The 26,902-nt window shown below is 45.3% G+C and overlaps 3 protein-coding genes across 3 annotated transcripts; 2 read left to right on the plus strand and 1 right to left on the minus strand.

Annotated features, from left to right (window-relative positions):
• Positions 1-1,327: 1,327 nt before the first annotated feature.
• ATMIN (ATM interactor) lies at positions 1,328-8,826 on the plus strand. Its single transcript, XM_039353473.1, has 4 exons — positions 1,328-1,642; positions 3,322-3,447; positions 4,167-4,366; positions 4,742-8,826. The coding sequence occupies exons 1-4, from the start codon at positions 1,373-1,375 to the stop codon at positions 6,567-6,569; spliced, it is 2,424 nt and encodes an 807-aa protein (XP_039209407.1). The 5' UTR covers positions 1,328-1,372; the 3' UTR covers positions 6,570-8,826.
• Positions 8,827-10,732: 1,906 nt separating this feature from the next.
• On the minus strand, positions 10,733-26,124 carry CUNH16orf46 (chromosome unknown C16orf46 homolog). Its single transcript, XM_039353863.1, has 5 exons — positions 26,086-26,124; positions 24,160-24,753; positions 17,941-18,198; positions 15,723-16,805; positions 10,733-12,670 (listed from the first exon to the last, which is right to left on the minus strand). The coding sequence occupies exons 1-5, from the start codon at positions 26,122-26,124 to the stop codon at positions 11,993-11,995; spliced, it is 2,652 nt and encodes an 883-aa protein (XP_039209797.1). The 3' UTR covers positions 10,733-11,992.
• Positions 23,621-26,358, plus strand: LOC120312585 (protein phosphatase 1 regulatory subunit 3E-like). The gene has a single exon (XM_039353474.1). The coding sequence runs from the start codon at positions 23,635-23,637 to the stop codon at positions 24,661-24,663; it is 1,029 nt and encodes a 342-aa protein (XP_039209408.1). The 5' UTR covers positions 23,621-23,634; the 3' UTR covers positions 24,664-26,358.
• The last annotated feature ends 544 nt before the right edge of the window (positions 26,359-26,902 follow it).

A 26,902-nucleotide genomic window follows, 5' to 3' on the forward strand; every position in this document is an offset into this window, starting at 1 on the left:
ATTCCAAGTTTATCCTGCTGCTTGAGGAGTTCAGTGTAGCTTATCAGTTTTGCCTTAACCATCATTTAATCTGTAGTTGCAGATATTGCACTAAATCAAATTGTTCTATGGTTTATTATATTATGCAAGCCTCTTCTTACTCGAAGATTATTTGAACTTAACTGAAGGATAAATTAAGTGTAATCTTTATCCGTTATGCAACATCTGAAAAATTAGTCAAATGTATTATAAACTGCTGGGCTTTTTTGTTATTCTCTGAAATGGGAATAGTCAAGCTTGGCTTGAAATGTTAGTGTATAAACTTCATGAATCACTTTATGATTCTATATACAGAACTTATTAGATAAAATTGGTTGCAATTGCACTCCAGTTGACTTTGTTGTTGCCCCAACTCTACTCCGAAGTAGAGAAAGCAGAATCATAAAAAGGTAAGTTTGTAGTTTGAAATGCTTATGTTTTGGGCTTATCCCATTACCTTTTTTGTTCTAAAATTAATAGGATTGTCAATTTACAAGAGATTCTTCTGTGTTTGGAATCTGGAATTTATAAAGGCATAGAATCATGGAAATTTTAAGGGAGGAATAGCTAAAATAATTGTCCTTGGAAAGGACAAAATGCATACTTAATTTTGCAGCAGGGGCTCGCTGGTTTTAAAACAGGCAAGTAAACCCATCAGCAGTCTTGACTTCTGCCTATAAAGATTTTTTTTACTTACATTTTATACACAGAATTAAGTCTGTTAAATTAGATCTTTATTATCTCTGAAATAATTGGGCCTTTCTGGTTTTTGTTTATCTAGAGTTTGTAGCCTGGATCCTGGACTGGGCTACCTTAAGTTGATGGTGTGAAACCTGCCAGTCAGAAGACAAAACTTTAATGCAGGGGTCTGCAACCTTGACCGCTTTAAGACTGGTGGACTTCAGCTCCCAGAATTCCTCAGCCAGCAAAGCTGGCTGAGGAATTCTGGGAGCTGAAGTCCACCAGTCTTAAAGCGGTCAAGGTTGCAGACCCCTGCTTTAATGTTTCATGCCAACATTAGGAAGGAACATTTAAGCTCACTCTGGGCATTCAGCCCAGAAATCCGCAAAGTTAAAAACCAAAAAGTCGCGCTCGGTAAACGGGCGGCCTCTTTAAACCGCTACTAATCGATCAGATGAATGAATCGCCGCCTGGAATTCGGCCCGCAGCCTCGTCCCACGTGACTTCAAGCCGCCGAAAAGGGGCGGGATCTCCGTTCCGAGGGCGGGGCCGACGCCGGCGCCGCTCTTTTCCACGCGCCCCTCATGAATATGGAAATCGGCGTCTCTCCATATTCATGAGCTGCCCCACCGGAAGCGCCCGACCGGTTGGTTTGGGTACGGGCGCGAGGAAGATGGCGGCGGCCGCTCCTCCTCCTCAGCCGCAGCGGCCGCCTCAGCGCGGGGCCCCCGGCCTGGGTCTCGGGCGTCCCCGCCGCCCGGCACCCACCCGCGACGTCCGCCAGCGGCCGGCCAGCCCGCGGGAGCTGGTGACGCCCTCGGTGACGGAGCTGTCTCGGGCCGTCCGCAGCAACATCTTGTGTACGGTGCCCGGCTGCGGCAAGGTGCTGCCCAACCCGCCGGCGCTGAGCATGCACCTCAGCAAGGCCCACCGCCTGCAGCAGGTGAGCCCCCCCCCCCGTCTCCTCCTCTCCCCCGTCTCCTTCTCCCTCCCCGTCTCCTTTTCCCCCGTCTCCTCCTTCCCCCCCGTCTTCTTCCCCCCCGGTCTCCTTCTCCCTCCCCGTCTCCTTTTCCCCCGTCTCCTTTTTTTCCCCGTCTCCTTCTTTCCCCCGTCTTCTTCCCCCCCCCGGTCTCCTTCTCCCTCCCCGTCTCCTCCTTTCCCCCCCAATCTCCTTCTCCCTCCCCGGTCTCCTCCTTTCTTCTCCCCTCGTCTACTTCTCTCCTCCCCCCCCCGTCTTCCCCCATCTCCTTCCCCGTCTCCTTTTCCCCCCCCATCTCCTCCCCTCCGTCTTTCTCCCCGTCTCCCCCCCCCCCCATAAGCCTCCTCTTCCTCCCTTCTAAATGGCCCCTGCCCCCAAATCCTCTCAGCCAGGTCTCTAGCGTCATAAACATGAGTCAATTACCAAGCATCTGAATTTTGCTCGTGTGACCGTGCAGATGCTGCCGCGATCGTAAGTGTGGAAAGTGGTCATAGATCACCTTTTTCAGTGCCGTTGTTACTTCAAACAGTCACTAAATGGACTGTTGTAAGTCGAAGACTACCTGCACTGTTTCAGTGTGGGCTGGCAAGTCGTTTTGATTCTGAGGAATCCTGAGGTGGGCTTTGAGGACCTCCATGGGTCCTAGGCCCACACTTAAACAAATGATAGTTTCCTTGCCTCTAATAGGCTGTCTTGGAGAGACCCTCCAGGGCTTTCTATCAGAAATCTGTTCAAGGTCAAGAGTTTTCTGGGAGGCCACCTTCAACATGCAAGGAATTGAATAGTTGTCATAAGATGGGTAAATTCTGGCTGCTGGGGGTTTTATTTACAAAAATAAAGAGGATCTGACTGAAGCAACTGCTTCTCTGCCTGCTTCTCCGTCATCCTCCAGAAAACATTCAGGAAACACCTTGACCCCTGTGGTCCATCACTGCAAACTCTCAATCAGCTAAAAACGCCACTGGGATACAATAATAGATTGTAACATCAAACATCTTGGGTTTTTTTTTCCTGGTTTGTAATTACTTCATCCTGCTTCAGAGTATTAATAGACTCAAAAATGTGCAACAGTTGAAAAAAAAATAAGGCCTTTGTTGACTTTGGAATTATGCTTCAGACGCTGCCTCCAGGGCTTTCTCTTGCTAACATATTTATTTTGGGCCGTCCCATTCGTTCTTCCTACTCTTGGCTTTTGGCTTTTTGATTTTGTTTGAATCGTTTTAGGCTTCCCTTAACAAAACTACTGTGTTGGGCAAAGATCAAAAGGACGGTGGGGTGTCTTGAATGTTCATACAGTTCACGATAACGTGATGTGTAGTGTGATGTGTTTCCAAAAAGCAGCAACAGTTAAATTTGTGGAGGCATCTTCAGAAGATTTGGCAGATAGGATTCTTGATTTATATTGCAATTTGGGGATTTGTCTTTCTCAAAGTTGGGACTTATGCATGATGTCAATCATTCCCCCTTCATAAGTGTGAAAATCAGTCATAAGTCATTTTTTTCAGTGCTGTTGTAACTTTGAAAGGTCAGTAAATGAACTGTTGTATGTGAAGGATTACCTGTAACCCCAAATTCAGCTTACCTTCCACCTGCTTCTTAATTCTAAAATATGCGTTTCTTTTTAATAATGTCTGCCACTTCAGGATGGAAAAATATATCCTGCAACGAGGAAAGATTTGAAAACGCTACAGAAATACTACTGCTGTCCAATTGAAGGTTGTCCTAGAGGACCCCAAAGGCCGTTTTCACAGTTTTCTCTTGTAAGGCAGGTATGGAACATAACTACATTATTTAAAGATAAATTAATGGAAATTACAGTGAGTGGAATGTCATCTCAAAAAGTTTTTTTTCTGAATTAATTTTTATGTGAAAACATATATGTATAACAAATCTGCATTTCAGTGCAAGTTGTAATTGTAAATTAAGTCCTTACTATGGGATTAGCACGTGGAATAAGAGTGAACTTGATTCAAATAAATGAACATGCAGCAGAGGCATGAATAGTCCAGAAAGTTACTTTTCTCAACTGTAGCATCTCTTTTTTGAAATCTAAATGTGTAGGGTGGCAGTGAGGGAACTTGATATTAAATAAGTTACAATTTTTTTCTTTGGTTATCCTGAACCTAAATAATGCAAGTCAGGATTTGTTCTTCTATTTCCAATTATTTTGTGGCATATAAGTAAAACTGTTAAATCCTAAAGTATCTGTGCTGCATCATTCAAAATGAACACAGAATTACAGTTAGTTCTCAATAGTAAACAAGTTTACCTGTTAGGAAATAGGCCTAATCAAAGTTGGGGGATCTGATTGGTAAACTCTACTTTTAGTCCCCAACATCTCCAGGTAGCGTCTAGATTGGTGTTCAGTCTTAAAACTGAAAAAAAAAAATCTAATAGTAATTTGAGAATGTTAAAAGATGATGCCACTCATTGGCTCTAAGTTGCTTCTCCATACCCCTATAATTTCCCTAATGTTTGCTTGTTTCAGCACTTCATGAAAATGCACGCTGAAAAGAAGCATAAGTGCGACAAATGTACCAATTCGTACGGCACTATATGGGATTTAAAGCGCCATGTTTTGGACTGTGGCAAGACTTTCCAGTGTACTTGTGGCTGTCCATATGCTAGTAGGACAGCATTGTTATCTCACATTTATCGGACACAACATGAGATCCCGGTTGAACACAGGTATGGCAGCATTTTCCAAATATCTCCTGCAGATGGACATGTTAGTTTGTGGGGTTTAGAAGCTGGGAGAAGAGTTTTGGTGTTGGTAAACGCCAGTGATTGCTCTTGGTTTCATAACTGCTTATAACACAGTGGCCTGTATTTTTCTTGGTCTTACATCCATGCATCCCTTATCAGATAGGATGCCACTAGCAAAACCTTTACATTCTCTAGTTTAAAGATTTTGCTGCACAATGCTATGTGTAGTTTTCCTGTTTCCTAGAAGTGCAAATGCGAACCATCGCTTCTTTCACCCAAATAGTTAGCACCGTGGGCTTTTGAATGTTGCATGAATTAGAGCAGGGGTCTTCACTAACGATTTATTAATGTTTACAGGGATCCGCCTAGCAAGAAAAGGAAAACTGAGACTTCGCTATCTAACTGCCTGCCGGAAGATAAAACAACAAACAAGCCCTCCGCCAACATCTGCCACAGCAGATGTGCCAGCATGGAGGATTTTGAGACCTTGGAAACCAAGTCTACAGCTTCTTTTGACGATCCCAGCCAATCTTATACTATTCAGCAAGCACAAGCACTGCCCAAAAATGCACCAAAGTTTCTCTTGCCTAAGCCGAAAATGGGTTTGGTTAAGCTCCCTGTAATGCAGCTGACTCAGTTGCCTATCTTTGTGGCAGCACCAAACTCTTCTGTGAAGTCCGTTGTGGTGGCTGTGAACGACAAAGGCTCTGTTATGAGTGCTGTTCACTTAATGCCAATGCCAGTTGGAATTATGATACCTGCCCTGGAGGCTGAAACCCTTGCCTTTAAAACCCCCTCAGCCCTTTCCAGAACCAAAACTGCCGATGGTACTAAGCCAGTTAGTACAGGCATCCAGGTGAATTTAGGCAAAGCTCCTCCCCATAATCCAGTCCAAGCTCTAGAAGCCCTGTGCTATAAAAACGGAATCTGTTCCACAAATGTTCAAACTGACCTATCTTACGTTTCCCAGAGCTTTGTGCCTTCGGCAGCTTGGCCTCCCGATTCCTCAGTGTCCTCGTGTTCTCAGACAGACCTGACTTTCAGTTCCCAAATGTTGCTTCCAGTTAGTGTAGAGACACAGACCCTGTTACCCAGCTTAAAGCTGACTTCCTCCATAGCTGCTCAGACAGATGTGCTCACTCAGGCTTGCTTTCAACCCGGTGGGATTTCTCGGGAGACTCAGACCAGCAAGTCCCAAAAAGGTATGGGTGAGAACATACACATGGACCAGACCGTCACCTGCAGCAATCTTTTCAGCAGCGTTAATGCCGCATTCCCCAATTCAAACCCAATGGCTCATCCTGGCGGCCCCTTGATGGCAGCCAACCTGGGTCAGAATATGCTAGTGCAAGGAAACTGCAAAACGGACACAAAGTGTGAGTCGATGCTCAGCTTTAGCCCACCAACAAACGGTATTCTTCCCCAGCAAATTATGACAGACAATCAGACGCAAACCATGGAGCTACTGAATGATCTGGAAACGATTTTTTCCAACAACTCAGCAAGTCACTCGTTGGATAACCGGAGTCTTTTAACAGATACTCACTCCAACCCTGACATTCCCTTAAGCTCCGTCCCTACCCAGAATGCAGGGATAGATTTTGACCTTGAGGAATTCTTTACAGCCTCCAACATCCAAACTCAAACCGAAGAGGCTGAATTTGGCAACTTGAACTCCGTGCCAGCCTTGGAGTCCCTAGACATTGAAACCCAAACAGATGTATTTTCAGACCACGCTACCCAATCCTACACCTCTCGGAGTAATTCTAATTTCTTAGGCTTAGAGATGTTTGACACGCAGACCCAGACGGACTTAAATTTCTTCCTGGACACTCCCTACCTGCCTTTGGGGAACATCTTGAAGCCCTCTGCTTTTTTGATGAGCGCCGACTCTTCCAATACAGAAACCCAAACAGAAATGAGATGTCCTGACAGCGAGATCTCCAATCATATGTCAGAGAGCAAAGTCCAGCTGAACAGCGCTGAAACGCAAACCATAGACAGCTGTCTTGATACCCTAGGCAGTTTATTTCTCACCAGCAACGAGACTCAGACAGTTATGGACGATTTCCTTTTGGCTGACTTGGCCTGGAATACGATGGAGTCACAGTTTAGTTCCGTAGAGACACAAACCTGTGCAGAATTGTGCTCGTTGCTTCAGGGGTCCGACAAAGCAAGCTCTTGAATGCCATTCTCACACTGCAGCATTTTGAAGGTTAAGTTATAAGGGGGAAGAAAACATAATTGGGGTTAGCTCTACCAAGGGTAACTAACTATAAAGCCTCGGTTTACAGACCGTGTCAGATTGCAAAGTACTTTCACTGTTGTGTATTGTGACTAATTTAAGCCCTGTTGCATATGGTTACAGTTGTACGTTATGTTTGGGCACTTTATAAGGCTTCTGCTGCTTGCTTCTGCTATCCTGAATGAATGTTCACAAACCCACAGTTCTCCTCTCATCGGTTTTAATCATGTCTGACATCTGACCTTGATGGATACTGATGCTAAAGCTGCTTTTTTTGAGAATTAACAATATGACTTCTGAGTAAACATAATGCCCCAGGTTTTAACTCTGTAATTTTTCCTTTTTGTTGTTTTTCTGCATATATTGGTGTCGGTTGCCCCTGCTTATAAGAAGTTTATATCTTACGAGGTCTCCAGCAACTCCTATGAATTCAGTCTTCAGCATATTGATCTGTTACAGTTGACCAGTTATGCAACCATGGCAGTTCCAGTGTTATTAAACATAATATTCTAAGAAAAGGAGCCAAAGTCTTATGAACCAGATTTTCTCTAACTTTTGTTTGTGTATTTCTCACTGTCAGGAAGTGAATAACATTGTATTATATAGACACTAAGCCGACAAGATGTCACACAGTTCCATGTTTGGAGTAGGTGCAGCTTGCTATTAAGAAAACAAGTATTTGTAGCCAGATTTTTTTTTAAAAAAAATTGTCTCCTGTGTATTCTTAGTTGATATCACATTTATGGAATTGAACTCAATAGTTTCAAAACCTCTATCACGTACAGAAAATAAGCAGAGGACCGTATGCAGAAATGAAAAAGGAATCGCCTAAAGAGACCCTATGAAATTCCTTTTCAAAATGCATTTTGAGTTTAAAAAGTCTTCAAAGTTTCTGCTTTAAACATAATCTGGGGTTGTCCAAGATTGTTTCTTGTTCACCCTTATTTCCGCTGGACTTAATTGTTTCCAATTCTTCACGCTGCTTCTAGAGACAGATATGCCAGCTAATATTAAAATAGCTGTTTCCAAAACACTGGTTTAAGACAATTGTTTAGAAAGCCAAGAACAGGTTTACAGTTCAACCAAGTCATTTGGTACATCTACAGCTACTGCAGGAGAACAGTCTATCAAAGGCCAGGTGACTTACAGTCATCTTTACCAAAGATCTCAACATAACTATTGGACTGCGTTGGTGAGGGTGAGTAAATTGACTTTCTGTTGAGCACTGGATTCCCTGAGCACCATTGTAGTTTTCCAAGGGCCAAAAGTGTGTGATTTTATTGATTGCAGCTCTTATAATAATAATAAGGCAAAATGAATTGCTTGATGTGCTTCTGTTGGGTCTGCACAAAGTTTGGTTTAGGAGCAAGATTGTATTAGAGAGAAATATTTCATTAAATTTCTTCAGACCTTATTCTCTCTAAAGTTTCTGTAGTTAGTAAGATTGCTTTTCTCTTTGACAGTCTGCCTTGGAGGAGGGTTGTGTGCTGTTGAATTGCTTATCTAATTATTCAATATAAAGAATAGCAGCTTGGTAAAAAGTCCATGTGCTGCAATTTACAACTCTGTGGCTCACCCTCCAAAGGACGTTTTACATGTGGTGGAAATGAAGGATTCAAATGAGACATAGATTTGTCAAAATGCCCGACAGCAGAAACTTAGTGACCACATTAGTCCATAAACACTGTATATTGTATGCGTACACATGTATAACATACAAATTGCTTTTAGCAAAGAGTAATTGCCTATACAAGGAAGTAAGTGTTCATATACTTTTGTATTTCACAAGGAAGAAGCATTTCTGTTTTTATTGTAGATTTGGGAGAACATCAGGATGTACAACAACATTTCTAATCCTGCTAAAGCGTCAAGCTGACTTGTGCCTACAAGCTAGTGCAGTCTGCTTATAGAAGTATATAGCCCAATAGTTAGAATTCAGAACGCAATGCGCTTGCTACATGCTTGATAGAAGTATAACAGCCTCTCTGGATCTGCCTAATGTGTCTAGGTCTCAATATACCCAAACATTTGGTCATTAATCTAAGTGCATTTACAAAGGTTTTGCTCAAATGCTATCCTGTTATTTAAAAGTAGCAGCACTGATTCAGTAGAAGTCATGTTGATGTATAAGCTGTTCCTTGATGGTGGTTTTAAGGAACTATTTATAGAAATAAACTTTTTCTGGTTCTGACCAATATTGGCTTTTGTGCCCTCCTGGATCCTTTCCAGCTGCTGTGCCAATCAACCCGTGTGTTTATCCTTAAGGTTGGGAAAAAGGAAAAGAAAGTTTCATTCTTCTGTGTCCATTGCACTAGACTTGAAATCTATGTCTATATGGCCTAAAGCAGTGGTTCTCAACCTGTGGGTCGGGACCCCATTTGGGGTCAAACAACCATTTCACAGGGGTCGCCAAACAACGCAGTCCGCCATTTTTCCCCCCTTTTCCTTAGCTGTGCTACTCCCTTTTATTCTATTGGCTTTTGAAAGCCAATAGAATAGACTCTCTTGAATAGAGTCTAATTCTATTGGCTTTCAAAAACCAATAGGAATTGTCCAGGCTGTCTCTGCCCTGCTGAGCCCGTCAAAAGTCCCATTCTGCAAACAGTGCTGCACCAGTTGAGTAGTCCTCGACTTACGACCGGTTGGGGTCGCGGCATTAAAATGGTTGAGAACCACTGGTCTAAAGGAAGTAGTCTATGACTATGTAATCACGAGTCTCGTGTATAGATTTACATATTGTCTAATTTTGGGCTGTCTTGCTTTCTTGCAGTAAGTAACCCAAAAGTAACCCAAAAGATGAATCGTTTTTTTTTAAAAAAAAAATATTTGAGACTCATCCTTTGAAGTAGGTTGGCAATCTGATCTTCCAGATGTTGCTGAATTGCAGCTTTTATTAGCCCGCTCTATTAGCCAGGCTGGTTAGAATTAAAGGGAGTTGTGTAAGCTTTGGAGATCATACATTACTAGTACCTGTTTTACAAGGCTACTAGGAAGAAATGCTGAGTTTGTTCCAGAAATGGGTGTCCTCCATCACTTGACGTAGTCTGTTGCTCAGATAGTTTTTCTTATAAAAGAACATTATCCTGATGTGTGATTAATAAGAGTTGATTGAAGGGAGTTTGGTATCTTAGCTTCTGATTCAGCCTTTAATTTTGTAGTTGTGGGATCATTTCTAGCCACAACTAGCCCGGTCTTATCTGCCAGTGAGAAATATCCTAAACCTTAAAGAAGTCAGGATGGTTATACAGGTATTTGGTAAGATCCTGGCAAGCTTAACTTGGTTTAATGGCATATTATCAGGATAGTTTCAGGAATATAAATGTCTGTGTTTATAAGCCACCTGTCCTGAATTGAAGTTTTGATATCATAGGTCATTGTCCCTTTTTTCTGAGCTGTTTTTCAATCAAACAACCAAGCCTTTAAAAAAAAAACCACCAATTTGCATTCAATTTATAGTTGACAAAAACACACTAACTCCTTTGAAACACCTGCTGATGGTTATGATATTAATCCTAATTACAGTTTTGAGATAAAAGGCCTATTTTCCTGCTGATAACTCCTTACAGTGGTTTTGTTTGCATCACTTGGTTCAATACATGTACATTCCATGTAATAAAGACACCTTTTACCGGCTCCTAAATTTAAATTTTTAAGGGATCTAGTTCTGTTTCAATGCACCATCGGAATTTATTAGGGCTAAAACCCTAATTTAATCCTTAGACATCAAACATGAATGCAGTCCTACAGGTTGCTCATTAAACACGAATGCAGTCTTACAAGTTGTTATCCACATAAGGCTGTAGTAACAAGTAATAATTGCAAGTAACTACATGAGAAATATTTGAATGAGAAATTTTGGTACTTCCTTTCTCATAGGAGAAAAGGTGTCTAAATGTTTCTTTGCCAGAAATCTGTCTCATATCTAAAGACAGGGCTTCACAGTTATGTTTAAAATGTTGTAGGGCAACTCCGCAGCTACTGAAAGATGTGGAAAAGCAGCTTCTGGAGCTGGTTGGAAGGAGTTGGGGAAGGGGAGTGAGAAATAAAAGTGAAGCAAGAAATAAAAACCAGCCTCCTAATGGATGCAGAAAGTAATTTTACATATTTTGGCATGAGAAAATAATGTGGTATTGCTCAAAGGAGTCCTCTGAAATTACTGCAGGATACAGGATGAAATTTATTACTGTTGCGTCTGCAAATCTGTACAATCTGACTAAATTAAATACATTTAATTTGTTAAAAACAATTAGATTATGATCAATTAGAAATGGTGGCATTTTCAAATCCCATTATTTTCAAAAAGTCCACAAAATATCCTGGCTATTTGGTGGGGCTGAAAATTATCATGTAACAGTAATGAGGCCATGAGTATTGCAGATATATATGACATTTATACAACTGCCACTGAGCTGTATGTAGGGGAAGGGATAAATCTAAAAATTTTAATAAGCCCCAAGTGTTAAAAAAAGCAACCAAAAATTGTGTCAAGCATTCTTATGCCAGATTATGGGTTTAGCAGTATAATTATGATCCCAATTTTTCAAGAACACTTGAGGTTGAAAAGTTACCTGTAGTGGCTTATTAGTTGGACTCAAGATTTCAGAACAATAGTATATTGTAAAACAAGTGCACTTTCCTATTTCTCCCCCATACTGTACCTAATTTAATTGCACAATTCTGCATCAGTTAATATAATCTGTTTAAGGTGTCCCTCCCTTGCAAAACAAATTCTACTTTCAATGTAGATTTAAGAGCATAGTCCCTAACGATTCTATGGTAATGTCTGAACTGCTGTTTTCCATAATTTAGTCTTGAGTTTCTTTGGTATAATCAAAACTGAGTGACTGGATTATCCAAACTGTATCCATTGATGATTGGCTGTAGAGAAGGTGTATTGGGGATCGCCATTGTCTTTCTGAAAGGATTCGTGATTCATTCCACGCAATGTCACACATTACCTTACAAACTGCTTCCATAGAGGGAGAGGCAGTGTGTTAACTGTCTAAAAAAATATTGCTCACCTCAGCTCTTACAGGGGAACTTTCAAAAGGAACATAACCATCTGAAAAGTTCCAATGCCGAAGAACACAAGCGCATCATGCTCTACAGCTCTTTGGATTCTCTGATGAAAATTGACCCCTGCTGACGATTACTCCCTTATGAATTATTCTATCCATTAAAGATGGGCACCTACTACTGAACTGATGCTGCCATCCTTGTAAAAAAAAATCTCTGTATTTCTGAGGACAGGCAATGCAAGGAGCCCGTAGGGTTTGGCCAAGAGAGCAGCAATAGCTTTCAAATTTTGTTTTCTGGGCCGTGGAAATAAGTCACGCTTGAGGACAGAACGCAACACACGAGCATCATGGACAAATCGGAGAGTGGTACATGATTTTTGTATTTGCTTTTTCACCATATGATTCATATCTACTCTGTTTTGATTCTTTGGCTTCTTTTGCAGCATAGCTGCGAGAGACGAAGTGAGTTGAAGCGCCGTGCCCCTTGTCCGATCTCTTGACCACAGCTGCTTTAGCTTTAGAAGGGGGCTCCAGATGCAGGTTGATTACACCAGTTTCTGACTTGAAGACTAAGAGTGCATTTAGAGCGATGCAGCCCAAGCTGCTGGGAAGATGGCCCTGGCTCGCTTTTGGCATGCTCAGAACCTCCTGTTCCGTGTGCTGAGAATACTTGATTTCATATTCCTTTATCGGCAAAGTCCTTTTCTCGCCTAAGAACGTCTGAATCGAGTCTAATTTTCCTCTTGCCCTTTCCCCCTCGGGGTTGGCATTCATCATTGGGATGTAGGTGTAAGGCTTGAAGCAGGAAACCCCAGCCTTTCTGCTGCCCGTGATGGGTTCTCCTTTGGTGAATTTGCAATCCAGGCTGGGTTGTTGGTTGGTTCTCCAAGACACGTTTTTCTTAAGCGACTCTGACATACTCTGGTGAGATATACTTGAGGTGGCTTTACTTATTCTTGGCTTCTTGGACCGTTTCGGGGACTTACAGCATGTGTAAGGAGTAACTCTTTCCCAGCTGTGTTCCTAGTAGGGGGGGAAAAAAAACATGGAATCTTTTTTTTATTAGTGTAAAGAAACTTGTGGCTATACCAAAACTATGACTTTTCCAGACCTCGGTTTGATGAATTTGGGTAAACTTTAAATGGGAGACACTTGCAACCTTTGCTCCAGCATTTTAAGACATTTTCCCATGCCACAAAGATTTCACTTGAAAATTACAACTTCTCCTGTTCGCTGAAGTCCTGTATTAAGTTAATGGATCTCAAGGGACTGGGAAATTAAGAACGATCTCTAAGTGCACCCCCAAAATTAAGTACACTAACAGAAAGGCCTTGTATGAGTCATCTGTGCGATCAACTGTGTTATTTAAAATACATCTTTTTATGTACAAGGATTTTTTTTTCTCCTTCTGAAAAACTGTGTCCCAGGCCATACTACAAATTCATCTGGACATTTCCTAACTCAGTATTTGTCTGTTTATTTACATCAAATACTGAAACCTGGTTTGTTTCTTGTTTCCCTAGTTAGCATGGGAAGTTATTGTCAGGAAAAACAAGTTTTCCTCTTTACATCACTCATTTTTATCCGTAGTGATTTCAAATTTTTTAATATAGCTAAAGAGGTGCCCTATATTTTGCCATTTTGCATATTGCAGGTTCCCCCCCCCCCTTTTTTTTTTGCATGCCTATGGATTCCTTAAAAAAACAGTCAATAGAAATTCATTTGCTATGTTAGAAATCATGGTGTTAGACTGCAGTATTGCAGGCTGACTCTGCCCACAGCCAGGAGTTCGATCCCGACAGAGCTAAAGGTTGACTCAGCCTTCCATTCTTCTGAGGTCGGTAAAATGAGGACCCAGATTGTTGGGGGCAATAGGCTGACATCTGTGAACCGCTTAGAGAGGGCTGTAAAAGCTCTATGAAGCAGTACATAAGTGCTATTGCTTTTGCTATGTTGACATCTAGTTCATTTTTAAGAGAATTAAAAACTTCGTATGTATGTGTGTGAGAGAGAGAATATGCTGCTAAAAGTAAAGTGTTCGCTATGTATTATAAATGTAGATTTTAAATATTTTACTTTCAAACCTAATTAGTTCTGTAGTAACATAAATTGTAACAGTTCTTTTAGGAGAACAGAAAAAGATTAATTGGGGCTTCAATTAAAGAGTATGTATGTATGTACGTACGTACATTCGGTACATATGTATGTATGTATGTATTCCATTCAATCAATGTCTGATTCCCAGAAGTTACATGGAGAAGTCCCTGCAGTTTCCCTGACAAGGTTTTTCAGAAGTGATTGCCCATTGCCTCTTTCCTAGGGCTGAGAGAAAGTAACTGGCCCGAGGTCACCCACTAAGGTAGGACTAGAACTCATATTCTCCCAGTTTTTAACCTGATGCCTTAACCCTACACTAAATTGGCTCTCAAACAGTCTTAAATATCTATAATGCCCACTAACTCCATAGTCATGGTAGATGTGTGATTATTTAGAAACTAGTCAAATTGAGTGAAGTTTTACAGCAAACAAGACAGTAGAAAATTGCCATCTTAAACCTCTCCCAAAGGAATGGGACATCTATTCTAATCCGAAACATGTTTTTATCTAGGAGAAAGCTCCACTCTAAATACTTTTTGTCAGATCCTCTATCTGATATTTTTTACTTTAAGATACAAAAAAGTATAAACTGTTAAACATGGTTCCCTAATTTTACTTTATTACATGTGTCAAACAAAACAATTTTTCTTTTTTTCTAGACAGCTATTTTATTTTCCTTTTCTTATCCATGATGTCAGTTCTGATCTTTTTTCCCAAAAATTGATAGAAATGCCATTCTCATACCCACTGAAATTAATATAAGGTTCATTTCTAAGTATAGACTATCTTATTTTTGAGATGCCCAGAACTGTCGTTACCTTTCTGTTATTCAAACTATGACAGGTAACAAGTAAGATAATTATGGCAGTTGTTGACAGGAAAGTATCTTGAACTGAAATACTGAGGAACATGCTGTCAGAGTGCATCCAGGAAAAAATTTATTGAAGCTATCTAGACTGTAAAACAAGGTAAACTATCTAATTTGGCATGGTAAGAAAAGTCCTAAGCAAAATATGGAAGTCAAAATTACATACAAACTAAAAACAAAACCCCCAAACAAGCAAATATTTTCTTCACATATTGACTTATCTATAAATTGTTTAAACATTTTAAATCAAAAGGCAGGTTCAAAATTAAATTCTTAACAGCACCTAAAAGTGGCTAATGGTTCCACCTAAAGATGAGAGGCCATTTTTTCTACATTCAATGAAACGCTGTCCAGATTGCAACTTAACCAAAATGAACAGAGCTCATAAACCACATCTGCTTAAATTTACAGCCTGCATTTGTCTCGAGAGTCTCTATGTGTGCAACTTTAAAGTAAGGCAAGATTTGAATCGAAGACACCTAGGCAAGGCCAAGCATAGGATCCTGTTGGTCCTGCCATGGTCCTCCCCACCTGTATTGTCCAACGACTATAATATAGCCTGAATCAGTTTATAGTTGCACATTAAGAGATTGGCAAGGCTAAAACTCCATCTTCTGTATCCTCAGGGAGCTAGGTGGATCCACTTTTAACCCATGACAAAAAATCTTGCAATAAGCTGTCTCCTGAAAGCAAAGGACTTCAAAGGCTCAAATCAGGGCGGTCCAAACCTTGCCAACTTTTAACACCTGAGGACTTCAATTCCCAGAGTTCCCCAGTCAGTCATGCTGGAGGATATTGAAGTCCACCATCTTAAATTTGCCAAAGTTGGACACTCCTGTCTTTAGAGTCAGCAATTTTAACCACACAAATCTGAAGCGCCCCAGAAATCATTCTTGTAGAGTAACTGACCAGCAGACAAGTTAATTTTTCTACAGAAGCAAGGAAATATTGCCTCTGGACATGGATGATAATAATAACAATAGAGCCTTCAGTATTTGTTCTCGTACAGAGCGAGCAAACCAACTCTATTAACATCTCAGCACTACCGTTACAATTTAAGAAAAGTCAGGTCAGCTTAGAAGGCAATGCTGTTAATGCAATCCGGCTGACCGTTAAGGAAGGGAACAGTCCAGAAAGCAGTGGGATGTCCTGAGATTTGGCCTGACTTCCTTCCAGTTTGCTTCCATTGTAACTCCTGCTCCTAACTTCACTGGCTTTGCTGGCGTGGCATCCTTTTGCATGCAGGGAATGGCTGCTGTGGAGATGGCCGGGTCTTCTCAGCTGAACTGAACTGCTCAGGGTTAGACTTTTCCGATATGGCAAAAACCCACAGTGCCAATAGCCCCGATCCAAATTCCTTGAGGTGACTGAAGTCTCGGAAAGCCTCGGGACAAAGGCGGAGGCTATCTTGTGCATTTTTATCTGCTCCTTCACCGCATCGTACAGGGCATCTATCCTCGGCTCGCGCTTCACTTCCTTGGTTTTTAAAAACTCAGGGCAGGAAACTGTCTCTGCGTAAGCATGGGAGTTTTTGTCACTGGCCTGGGAAGGAACTACCTTACTTTTCTTTGGAGAGTTATCCAGGCTGTGTTTGAGCGCTGCATCCTTCAGGGGCGGCAGGACCAAGGATGACTTAGCGGTGATTTCGCTGCCAGGCTGATTCCATAGAAGAGGCTCGTGGCTCCTTATCTCTTTGGTCTTGACGGTTTCTAGACTTTGGGGCTTTCCCGGTGACAGAATGTTATATTCCTTGATTGGCACCGTTTTTTTCTCTGCTGGGAACAGCAGATTCTCTTTCATGAGAAATAACTTTTTTTCACTCAGAGAAGCTTGGGCTTCTTTTAAGGACATTCTTTTCTTTTCTCCTTGGAACATCTGAATAGATTGCAATTTGCTATAATCTGTTTCCTTTTTAGGCTCATCTGTGGCAGAAGTAGCAGTAGTAGTAGTAGTTGTGACTGAATTAGAATAAAGCACAGTCTGTTGTTTTTCTGGAGGGCTACCTGCGGCAGCGCTTGGGCTGAGTTTGAAATCGGATTTGACTTGAACAATGTTTTTGGGCTCCGGTTCCACGCCTTGCATCAGATCTAAGCAGTAGAGGCATCTATTGACGGACTCACTTGTCCGGGTTTTTCGGACTCTCTTTTGTAATTGAAGGTAAGCAAACGGGGCTGTTTTGCTCCAGCTTTGGACCTGAAGACACGAAAAGGAGGAAAACCGTATTCAGCAAAAAAAAAAGACCTTGGGCTGGCGGGGCAAAGCCTATGTGGAAACGGCACACCCTGAATGAAACTGCAGTTTCAGAGGATGAAATTATGAGACATTCTAGTACGGTAAAAGCACCTACAGGTGCCTACAACCATTTGACGTTACAACTGCCCGGGAAAAAAGTGACTTATGACCCCTTTTTATACTTAAAATTGTTGTGGCAGCCCCAGGGTCACATGATCAGAATTCAGACATTTGGCAACTGGTTCATATTCAGGACGGTCGCAGTGTCCCGGGGCAGTGGTGGGATTCAAATATCTGAACAACTGGTTCTCTGTGTGGATGCCACTTCCGGAAGTCCATTCTGAGCCTGGGCAACAAAAAATTAGAAGTGGTGCAAATCGGCTGAATCCCACCACTGCATGGATGGACAGACAGACAGACATGGATGCAGTGGTGGCATTCAAATATGGGAACAAACGGTTCTCTATGTGGATGCTGCTTCCGGAAGTCCATTCTGGCCTGGACAACAAAAAATTAGCTACCGGTTCTGCCGAAGTGGTGCAAACCAGCTGAATCCTGCCACTGGTCCCGGGGCCAAATAAATCACTTTTGGCCACCTTCTGACAAACAATCAATGGGGAAGCCAGATTCGCTTATTAACCGTGCTACTAATTCAGGGTTTCCAACCGGGGGTACAAGACGATATTCCAGACCAGTTTACGACTTTGCTTGCCCCACTTGTTAAGTGAGTCACTACAGTTGTTAAGCTACTAGCACGGTTGTTAATTGAATCTGGCTCCCTCATTGACTTGGCTTGTCAAAAGATCGCAAAAGGTGGTTCCATGACCCCGGGACACTGCAGCCGTCATAAACACAAGCCAATTGCCAACCCTCTGGTTTATTTTATTTTATTTTTGTCAGTCACAAGACTACGGGATGCCACAGCAGTCGCGAGTGTGAAAAACCATTGCTTTTTCCAGTGCCGTTATAACTTTATACAGTCACTGAATCGTAAGCAGCGGACTGCGCCGTGCCGCGTTGTGCTGCGCGTTATTTTTGCACATTTTCTTTTTTAAAAAAGAAACCGCTGTTTAAGAATGAGAATTGGCTCGCTTACCGCTTCCTCCCATCCTGTCCCGTTCAGGCACTCCCAGGGCCTTTCCTCTTCCTCCTTTACACTATTGCTGATGCTCAAAAGGGTGTAAATCTGATTCCTCTCCCGCTTCTCACTGGCGTAGATGCAGCTGCAGCAAGTCTCCGTTTCCCCGTTTCTCAGCTTTGTGGCCTCTTTCTCACAGTTGTTGTTGTTGTCGCTTCGATTCGGTCCAGAGGAATTCATAACAGTTGCTGTCACTGCAGGTTGCCCGCCTTCTGCCTACAAGGTGAACCAGGACGGAGTTTACATCAGCAAACTCAAAACAGGTGCAACCGGTGCTTTTGAACCCAGGGTCTCTTTTAACTCCCCCCCCCCTTGCTGTAGGCAAGGCACTCTGCACCCGCTCAGGAGCTTCGGGCAGCATTTTTGCCTGGGCTTTCCTTCGAAGCCAGGCCGGGCGAGGGCCGGGGCGCCGTTACCTTGGCGGCACTCTTCTCCTGCTCAGAAGCCCCTCGTCCCCGGCTGCTTTCCGCGGAGAGGGGCTCGGCGCGCGCCCGGGATAACCGTTACCTTGGCGCGCCCTGTTCCGGGGCCTCCGCGCTCCCGGAGCAGAGCAGGCAGGGCCGGGGGAAGGGGCGGCGCTCTGCACCCGCTCAGGAGCCCCCTTGCCCGCCCGGCCGCCCGCCTCCCCGCACTCACCCCATAATCCCGCCTGCCGTCCGGCCGATCCTCGGGCTGCTTCCCCGCCTTCCCTGCCCGCCCGCCACGCCCGTGTCCGCCGCCTGCGAGAGCTCCGCCGCCGCTCAGCCGCTCGGGGGAGGCGAGGAGGACGCCGCGGCCGCCGGGAGTGGGACGGGCTCGGCGCTGCCGGGAGGGGGAGCCCCGATGCGATCACAGTCCCCGCGCCGCCCCCCGCCTCGGCCGTCGCCCGGGCCCCCGCCGTTGCCGGGCGACGGAGCAGCCGCGGGAGGAGGGGCCGCCCATCAGCGGACGGGGGAGGGAGAGAGAGGAGGTCTCAGCGCCCCGGGCCCCGAGCATCTTCTGCGCGCAGCCCGGGTTTAATGCGGAGCCTCTCCGCCATCCCGGAGCCCGGGAATGAAGGGCGATGTAAGGCTTCCGTGGATCCACGTCTGGGATGTCTGCAAATATGTATCTTGTCTTTGGGAGATGTTTTTGCCCTCTCTGCTTTGAGTTTTTCTCTCTTCTCCTGCTGTGTGCCTCCTCCTTTTTCTTGGCTTTTTGTACATGTAGAGGGAGGGAGGGGAAAAGGATGGGTGGATGGATGGATGATAGGAAGGAAGGAAGGAAGGAAGGAAGGAAGGAAGGAAGGAAGGAAGGAAGGAAGGAAGGAAGGAGAATAGTGGGGGGAGGAGAAAAAGATGGATGGATGGATAATGGGAAGGAAGGAAGGTAGGAAGGAAGGAAGGAAAATAGTGGGAGGAGGGGAAAAGGATGGATGGATAATGGGAGGGAAGGAAGGAAGGAAAATAGTGGGAGGAGGGAAAAAGGATGGATGGATGGATAATGGGAGGGAGGGAAGGAAGGAAGGAAGGCTTTTCTAAGCTGCGTTAATATATGATTAATGCAGTGATAAATCAATTGCAGGCACAGTAGTAGGTATCCATATAGTCATCTCTCTGTAAAAGTTCTTATTTGCCATATATTTTTCCCTTGAGCTCATGACTATTAAAAATAAGGACAACCTATGTCCAGAATGAGGGTGGTTTTTTTTTATGGAGAGCGGTTCCAAAATATAAAGTCACAAAAAGGCACAAATAACAGTAAAAAAAGAACGCAATCTCAATGTCACTACTGTTAACTGAAATATCAACAAAAAGTCAACTGAACTTTCTTGTTTTTTTCTTTGAAAAGGTTTCATTTCTCATCCAAGAAGCTTCTTCAGTTCTTCAGTTTAGTTCTCCAGAACCGAAGAAGCTTCTTAGATGAGAAGTGAAACCTTTTCAAAAAAAAAAAAACAAGAAAGCCCAATTGCTTTTTGGAAAAGCAGCTTTGGGATAAAGGATTATAACTCACAGTTAGCCTGGTGCCTTTAGCACGAGACTAAACTGGATTAATTAATGGTTTTGTTAAAGAAGCCTAGATAAATATTGAGATTTTATTATGGACATTAATGTATTTAGAAAATGCAGTGAAATAGATGTGCATCCTTTGGAATCCAGTATACCTGAGAATCAGTTTTAGAAAAGCACGGAATTTAACAGTGATTACAAACTGGTCATGCATCATGAAAACACTGTCACCTAGGAGATGCTAGCTCAGCTTTATGTGGGATTATGAGCATGGAACATTTTCTTTGAAGGCAGAAAAGGGTTTTGAATGTCTCATTAAAATACTTAGCTTAAGTAAGAGTAGGAGTGTGATCAGAGTACAGTTCCTACTAATCTCTACTCCTTCTCCTTTATGAGCAAGTATTTAATTACTCCGTGACATTCACGATGAATGAAACACAATCCTTTTGAGTCACAAAAGAGCTTTTTTGACAAGCAATAAACAATAATAGATTTCATAGCCAAGACTGATCTGCAGTGATACATTACGTTTCCATTGTTAAGAAGTTTGTAAATTTCTTCTCAACTAAGGTAACAAATTCTGAGCTGGTTTATCCTAACTCGCAACATAAAACAGCTTTGTCTTCCTTCTCATACAATGTAAAGTGGCATTTATGCATATTAGCTAACCAAATCAAAAATTTTAAAAAATTAAAACGTCAGTTTTAAATTCTGCTTCCTTGCCCGTTCTAAATACTCACAAAACCCTTTTTAAAAGTAATAGGTACTTATTTCCTATGTATATATGTCTATGCACCCACATTCTCCAGCAGATCAAAATATAATTTAATATCTACTTTAAAGAATCTTAGTCAATTTGGTTGACACAAATTCTTAATTCAACGTTACCCCCGTGACTAGAAAGCAAGGCAACTGGATCAGTTTCATTGCCATCACAGTAACCTTCTATGGCCATCTTAAATCTTTTCAAACCCTTGGACATATCTTCTTTTAGATATTTTCTCTTCCTTAAATCTCCTGCATGTCAGAAACGAGCCTGTCTGGGCGGAAAGTCTGGCTCTGATTGCATCTTGCAAATGAAAGATGTGGCTGCTTAGTTATTGCTAGTGGGACAAAATAGCCACAATACACAATTGTTCTTAATACGGATAACCCTCGGCTTAGAAACATTCATATATGATTGTTCAAAGTTACAACGGCGCCGATTAAAGTGCTATGATAAAAGTGACTTTCACTTCACAGTAGTTCCAGCATCCCCACGGTCACATGGTCAAAATTCACACCCTTGGCAGCTGACTCGCATTTATGACGGTTACGGTGTCATGTGAGCCCCTTTTCGGACCTTCCAACAAAGTCAATGGGGGAAGCCAGATTCATCTAACAACCATGTAACTAACTTCACAACTGCAGTGATTCGCTTAGTGACTGTGGCAAGAAAGGTTGTAAAATAGTGCAAAGTTCATTTAACAGCTGTCTTGTTGACCAACAGAAACTTTGGGCTCAATTGTGTTCATAAGTTGAGGACGACCTGTAAGGACATATAATGTCTACTGCAAATCACTGGCTGCCTGAAATGGGTTCGCTCATAAATGATGCCCAGTTCCTCAATTTGTTCCCATCAATACACTCGGAGGGTCTTCAAACTTGGCCCTTTTGCGACTTGTGGACTTCAACTCCCAGAATTCCTCAGCCAGCCCTTAGCAACTGAACCAGAGAGAAGAAATTAGATAGCTTCACCTGCAACAAAATCAGCCATCTGAATCCGAGCCTGACTCCAATGCTATGAGCATCCTTGCCCTAACACAGTGGTTCTCAACCTTTTTAATGCTGCGACCCCCAACCGGTCGTAAGTCGAGGACTACTCAACCGGTCGTAAGTCAAGGACTACTCAACTGGTGCAGCACCGTTTGCAGAATGGGACTTTTGGCAGGCTCAGCAGGGCAGAGACAGCTGGACAATTCCTATTGGCTTTTGAAAGCCAATAGAATTAGACTCTATTCAAGAGAGTCTATTCTATTGGCTTTCAAAAGCCAATAGAATAAAAGGGAGTAGCACAGCTAAGGAAAGGGGGGGAAAAATGGCGGACTGCGTTGTTTGGCGGCCCCAGTGAAATGGTCGTTCGACCCCAAATGGGGTCCCGACCCACAGATTGAGAACCGCTGCCCTAACAGATCTTCCCCTAAGGACAGATGCATTTATGAGAAAGAGCCCCCCAGTGGTGCATTTATCACGCCTGAATGTCCATTTTGTCTGAATCTACTAGTGAAAAATCCTGAGCGAAGACTGTTGAAAGGATCCAGATGCACGAATCAGAAAACTGACTTGCAGGATTTCCCCTCGCTGAGGAACATGCCGATCTTATCTTTATTCTGTCTTGATATTATCTGTATTGACATTATCCTTACCTTCTCAAGAAGCAACAGATGGAAACTGACCAAAGAGAGAAGCAACCTAGAACTAAGGAGAAACTTCCTGACAGTGAGAACAATTAACCAGTGGAACAACCTGCCTCCAGAAGAGGTGAACGCTCCAACGCTGGAAGTTTTCAAGAAGAAACTGGACAGCCATTTGTCCAAAATGGTATATAGGGTTTCCTGCCTGAGCAGGGGGTTGGACTAGATGACTTCCAAGGTCCCTTCCAACTTATCATCATCATCTTTTTCGTCTACTTTCCTACTACCCTCTCCTATTGGTATCTATGATTTATCACTTGTTGTATCTTATGATTAATGATTGTAACTACGATCTATGATATACGACCTACTATATCACTTTTATGTACACTGAGAGCTTACGTACCCGAGACAAATTCCTTCTGTGTCCAATCCCACCTGGCCAATAAGAACGAGAAAGCAGAATACTTAAGTATCCATTGTCAGGAGCTCATCCACTCTTCGCACCCCTCCACCCCCCCCCCCAAAAAAATTGTCGATCTAGCTACCTACAACTTTCTAGATGCGACTCGTATTCAAATCAAGCGCTGCCTAGAATAACCTCCAGATGGGAAATGATTCGGAAGCTAGAAGGGAGAAGCGGCTCCGCCGGAGCCTCGGGTTTCAGAGGGAAGTCACGTTTTCCCTCCCACCAGCTGCCCAGGTTCCCTCCCGTTTCCCACGTCACCCTCCTTCGGGGGAAGCATCAAGAGTACAACACAGGAGGACCGGATTCGCACGACTTAGCCGGCCCGCCATCAAAGCGGGTCGCGCCTCGGATGCTTTGGCCGGCGAGAGGGGAAGCCGCGGTTCGGGCCCCGAACTTTGCCAAGACACCCGCGGGAAAGGAGGAGTCTCCCTGCGTCGTCGCCGCGATCTCCGACTCAAAAGAAGCGGCCTGTCGTCCGGCCCGGGACGGCCGAGAGCCGCCGACGGAGCGGAACCCTTTGGCACGGGAAGCACCGGCGGCTCGAGTCCCGCGCGCCGCCCTCGCCCGCCCGCCTCCCCGCCTGAAGGACGCGGGGAGGGCGGAGGACGGGCGGCCCGAGCTGGCGGGGGCGGCCCGGCCGACCCGTGGCCCGGTGCGTCTCTAGCCGACTGCAGGGCGCAGGAGCCGCAGCCGCGGCGGGAGCGCCCGAGAGCCCGGCGGCTATGCGCAGCCCGGGAGAGCCGGCCGAAGCCGCCGAGTGACGCCTCCCCGCCTTCTCCGAGGAAGCCCGCCCGTCCGGCGGCGGCGGCGGCGCGGCAGCAGCATGGAGAAGGCCGGCTCCCTGCACGCCTCGGTGCCGGCGCCGCCGCCGCGCCTCTACCTGCCGCGCAACTTCAGCTGCAGCGCCTGCCTGTACGGCAGCCTGGCCGAGCCCTGCAAGGGCGGCTGCAGCCCGGAGAGCGAGGCGGTGGAGCCGCTGCCCGCGCCCGCCTCGCCGCCCGTCACCCGCGAAGCCCAGGCCGCCCGCCGCTCCTCCTCGCCGCCGCCTCCTCCGCGCTCGCCCTCGCCGCCCCTGCCCTCGCCGCCGCCGGCCACCCGCGGCCGAGAGGCCTCCCTCCCGCCCGTGCCGCCCAGCCCGACGCTCCGCCGCCGCGCCAAGTCGCTGCCCACGCCGGGCGAGCGGGGCCTCCGGCCGGCCCTGCAGCAGAGCCCGTCGCGGCGCAAGACGGTGCGCTTCGCCGACTCGCTGGGGCTGGAGCTGACCGCCGTGCGCCACTTCTGCCAGGCCGACGTGCCGCGGGTGCCGCCGCCGCCGGCGGCCGCCTCGCCTCTCCCGCGCGGCGCCGACCTGCTGAAGACGCGCAAGCCGCCGGCGCTGGGCGAGCTGGAGCCGGTGCTGTTCGGGCCGCCGGCGCCGGTGCTGGAGCCGCTCTTCCCGCCGCAGCCCGGGGCGGGCGCGGCCTTCGCCGAGCGGCTGCGGCAGCGCAAGGTGCAGCTGGAGTGGGTGCGGCCCGAGGCGGCGGGGCTGCGCGGCGCCGTGCGCGTCCTGAACCTGGCCTACGAGAAGAGCGTCTCGGTCCGCTACTCGCTCAACCGCTGGGCCAGCTGCAACGAGGTGCCCGCCGCCTACCTGCCGCCGCCCGCCGCCGCCCCCGACGGCCGCACCGACCGCTTCGCCTTCCACCTGCCCGTCGGCGCCGGCACCACCCTGCTCGAGTTCGCCGTGCGCTACCGGGTGGCCGGCGCCGAGTACTGGGACAACAACGAGGGCCACAACTACAAACTGCGCGGCAGGCAGCGGCCCGACGGCCGGGAACCCGACGGCGGCGGCGCCTGGATCCACTTCATCTGAACCGGGCTGGGCTCGGGTCTCTCCGGGACTCCCCCCCCCGGGGTGGGGGAAGCGGGCGCCTTCCGTCCGTCCGTCCGTCAGTCCTTGCTTCTGTTGGAAGAAAAGTCTTCATCGTGGTTCCAACACTTCGACGGGGGAAAAAGGACCGAGGAGCGCGGAAACGGGACGGCCCTCTCCCCCCCCCCGTTTTTAGTTAAGTGCTAAAGTGGGCAAACGACCCTTCGGAGGGCAATTGTGCAGAAGAATGGTTGAACCCAGAGGCTTGACGGGGGCGGCCCCTGCGACCCCTTGTCTGGCCTTGGAAACCAAGCTGTGCTTGGTCTGGTTAGAGCCTGAATGGGAGACCCCTGAGAAATCCCACAGACTAGGCTAGATGAGTAAATTGGTACATCAAGTCAACTCAGCTCATTGAGTTGAGCTTCACATTGATGTCTTTACTTCCCTTTGGGGGAGGGGTGCATTTTTTTTCTTCCAAGAGGTCAGGAGGGGCTGGGATTGTTCCCTTGGACTTGCCCCACAATTCACCTGCCAGTGACCTCTTCCTTTGGCCAGCTCCTTGACTTGCCAGAGTAAAAGCCGATTAAATGTCTGACTTCTTCAAATGCCTAATCCTCCATCATGGGAACAGAATGAAGACAAGCTTTTTCTGCCCCCTCCCACCCAGGTCACTTTTCTATGGGGAAGGGATTTCAAGAGGGGAGAGTGACCCCCCCCCCCAAGAGCCTTTTTCTGAATTGGAGATGTTGCAGGCACAAGTGATTTGAAATGCAAATTCCTAGTGAAAGTTCCCCTATTGTTTTTTTTTTTTTTTTTTTCTTAACTGAAACAATCTTCTGAAATAAACACCAGGAGCAACCATGTCAGATTGGCTGGACGCTGGTGGTATTGCAACCCATGTTCACAAAAACAGCTTTTTCATCCCTGTTAAATCTACTGTACCTTTCCCACCCACCCACCTACCCCCAAAAAGGAACAAATGAAAGTTTGTTTAGCTGGATCAACCAGGGGCAACACATCTTTGTCAGGTGTGCTCCACAGAGCTGTGGAACTTCACATAATTCAAGGACATTCAGGTGTCCTTGGAGAGTCGAAAGCCTAATACTTCTGAAAAACACCAGAATGGGAAAGATGGATGGGAACGGATTTTTTTTTTTTAATGCTGCCAGCAGTGGCAAGAAGAAAAGAAAAAAAAAACAACAACAATCTGAGACCTGCTTTGAGAAGGATCACAAAGGTTAAGGAAAGGGGGGGGCGAATCTTGTTTTGCATGCCTGCCTGCCTGCCTTGCAACATTTGTCTAATATGTAGATGATCCCAACTAACCATTCCAAAGCTGCGTGGGAGCAGCCTGGGCCGTGTCTGGTTGTGCTGCAGTGTGACGGATCTTAGGTTTGCACTTCTGTTCCATCAAAGGCTCTGCACCTTGGTGCCTGAAAGGTTATCGCTGAGATTTTTCAACATCCGGGAACCTCTGACTTTATACTCAAATTCCCACAGCCTTCTCTCTTTCTCAAGCTCTGGTCTGGACCATAAGACCTTGTCTGGTGTTCTCACGGGTATCTTTTCCTCTGCCATTTCTTCCCTTGCTGTCGCTGAGTTGTGAAATGCTCCCGATTTATACTTACGCCGCCAGATGATATTTTTTGGGGAAAAGTGCGGGCTTCCGAGTTAAATACAGATGGTCTATATTTTATATTTTGAGAGTTATAAGTGGTGGGAGGGGAGGGGAAAAAGAGAAGCGGGTTCAGGCTTCCTTTAGAGCAGGGGTCTTCAAACTTGGCCCTTGTATGACTTGTGGACTTCAACTCCCAGAATTCCTCAGCCAGGCACACGTGGGCCAAGTATGAAGACCCCTGCTTTAGAGGAAGAACATGCAACTATTCAGAAATATGTGTTGTAACGACTGGCAAATAATTGTTTCTTGTGATACCCATTTCTTTTTTTCTGTAAAAGAGGGAAAATGACTTGATAGTGTTGTTGAGGTGGTGTTTGGAGCAGACTTGGAAAATCTAACTTCAGTTCCTGAGCTTTTCTAGGAATAACAATCAAATTTGGGGTCATCCCTACTTTTTTTTTTTTTCCGCTTGTTTTAAGGAGCCAAAAAATTAAAGCTAAGCTGGGTTGCCAAGCAGCTGGAAGTAAGGTAGCCCTGATTGATAAAGTTGGGAAAAAATGTGGAATTTCAGAGGAGATGTTACCATAATACCAGAGTGTCAGCCCTTTGAGGTAGACCACTTCA

Source organism: Crotalus tigris, unplaced genomic scaffold (assembly GCF_016545835.1).
Source record: "Crotalus tigris isolate CLP2741 ecotype Arizona unplaced genomic scaffold, ASM1654583v1 scf7180000018525.42219311030:4301911, whole genome shotgun sequence".
NCBI lineage: Eukaryota > Metazoa > Chordata > Lepidosauria > Squamata > Viperidae > Crotalus > Crotalus tigris.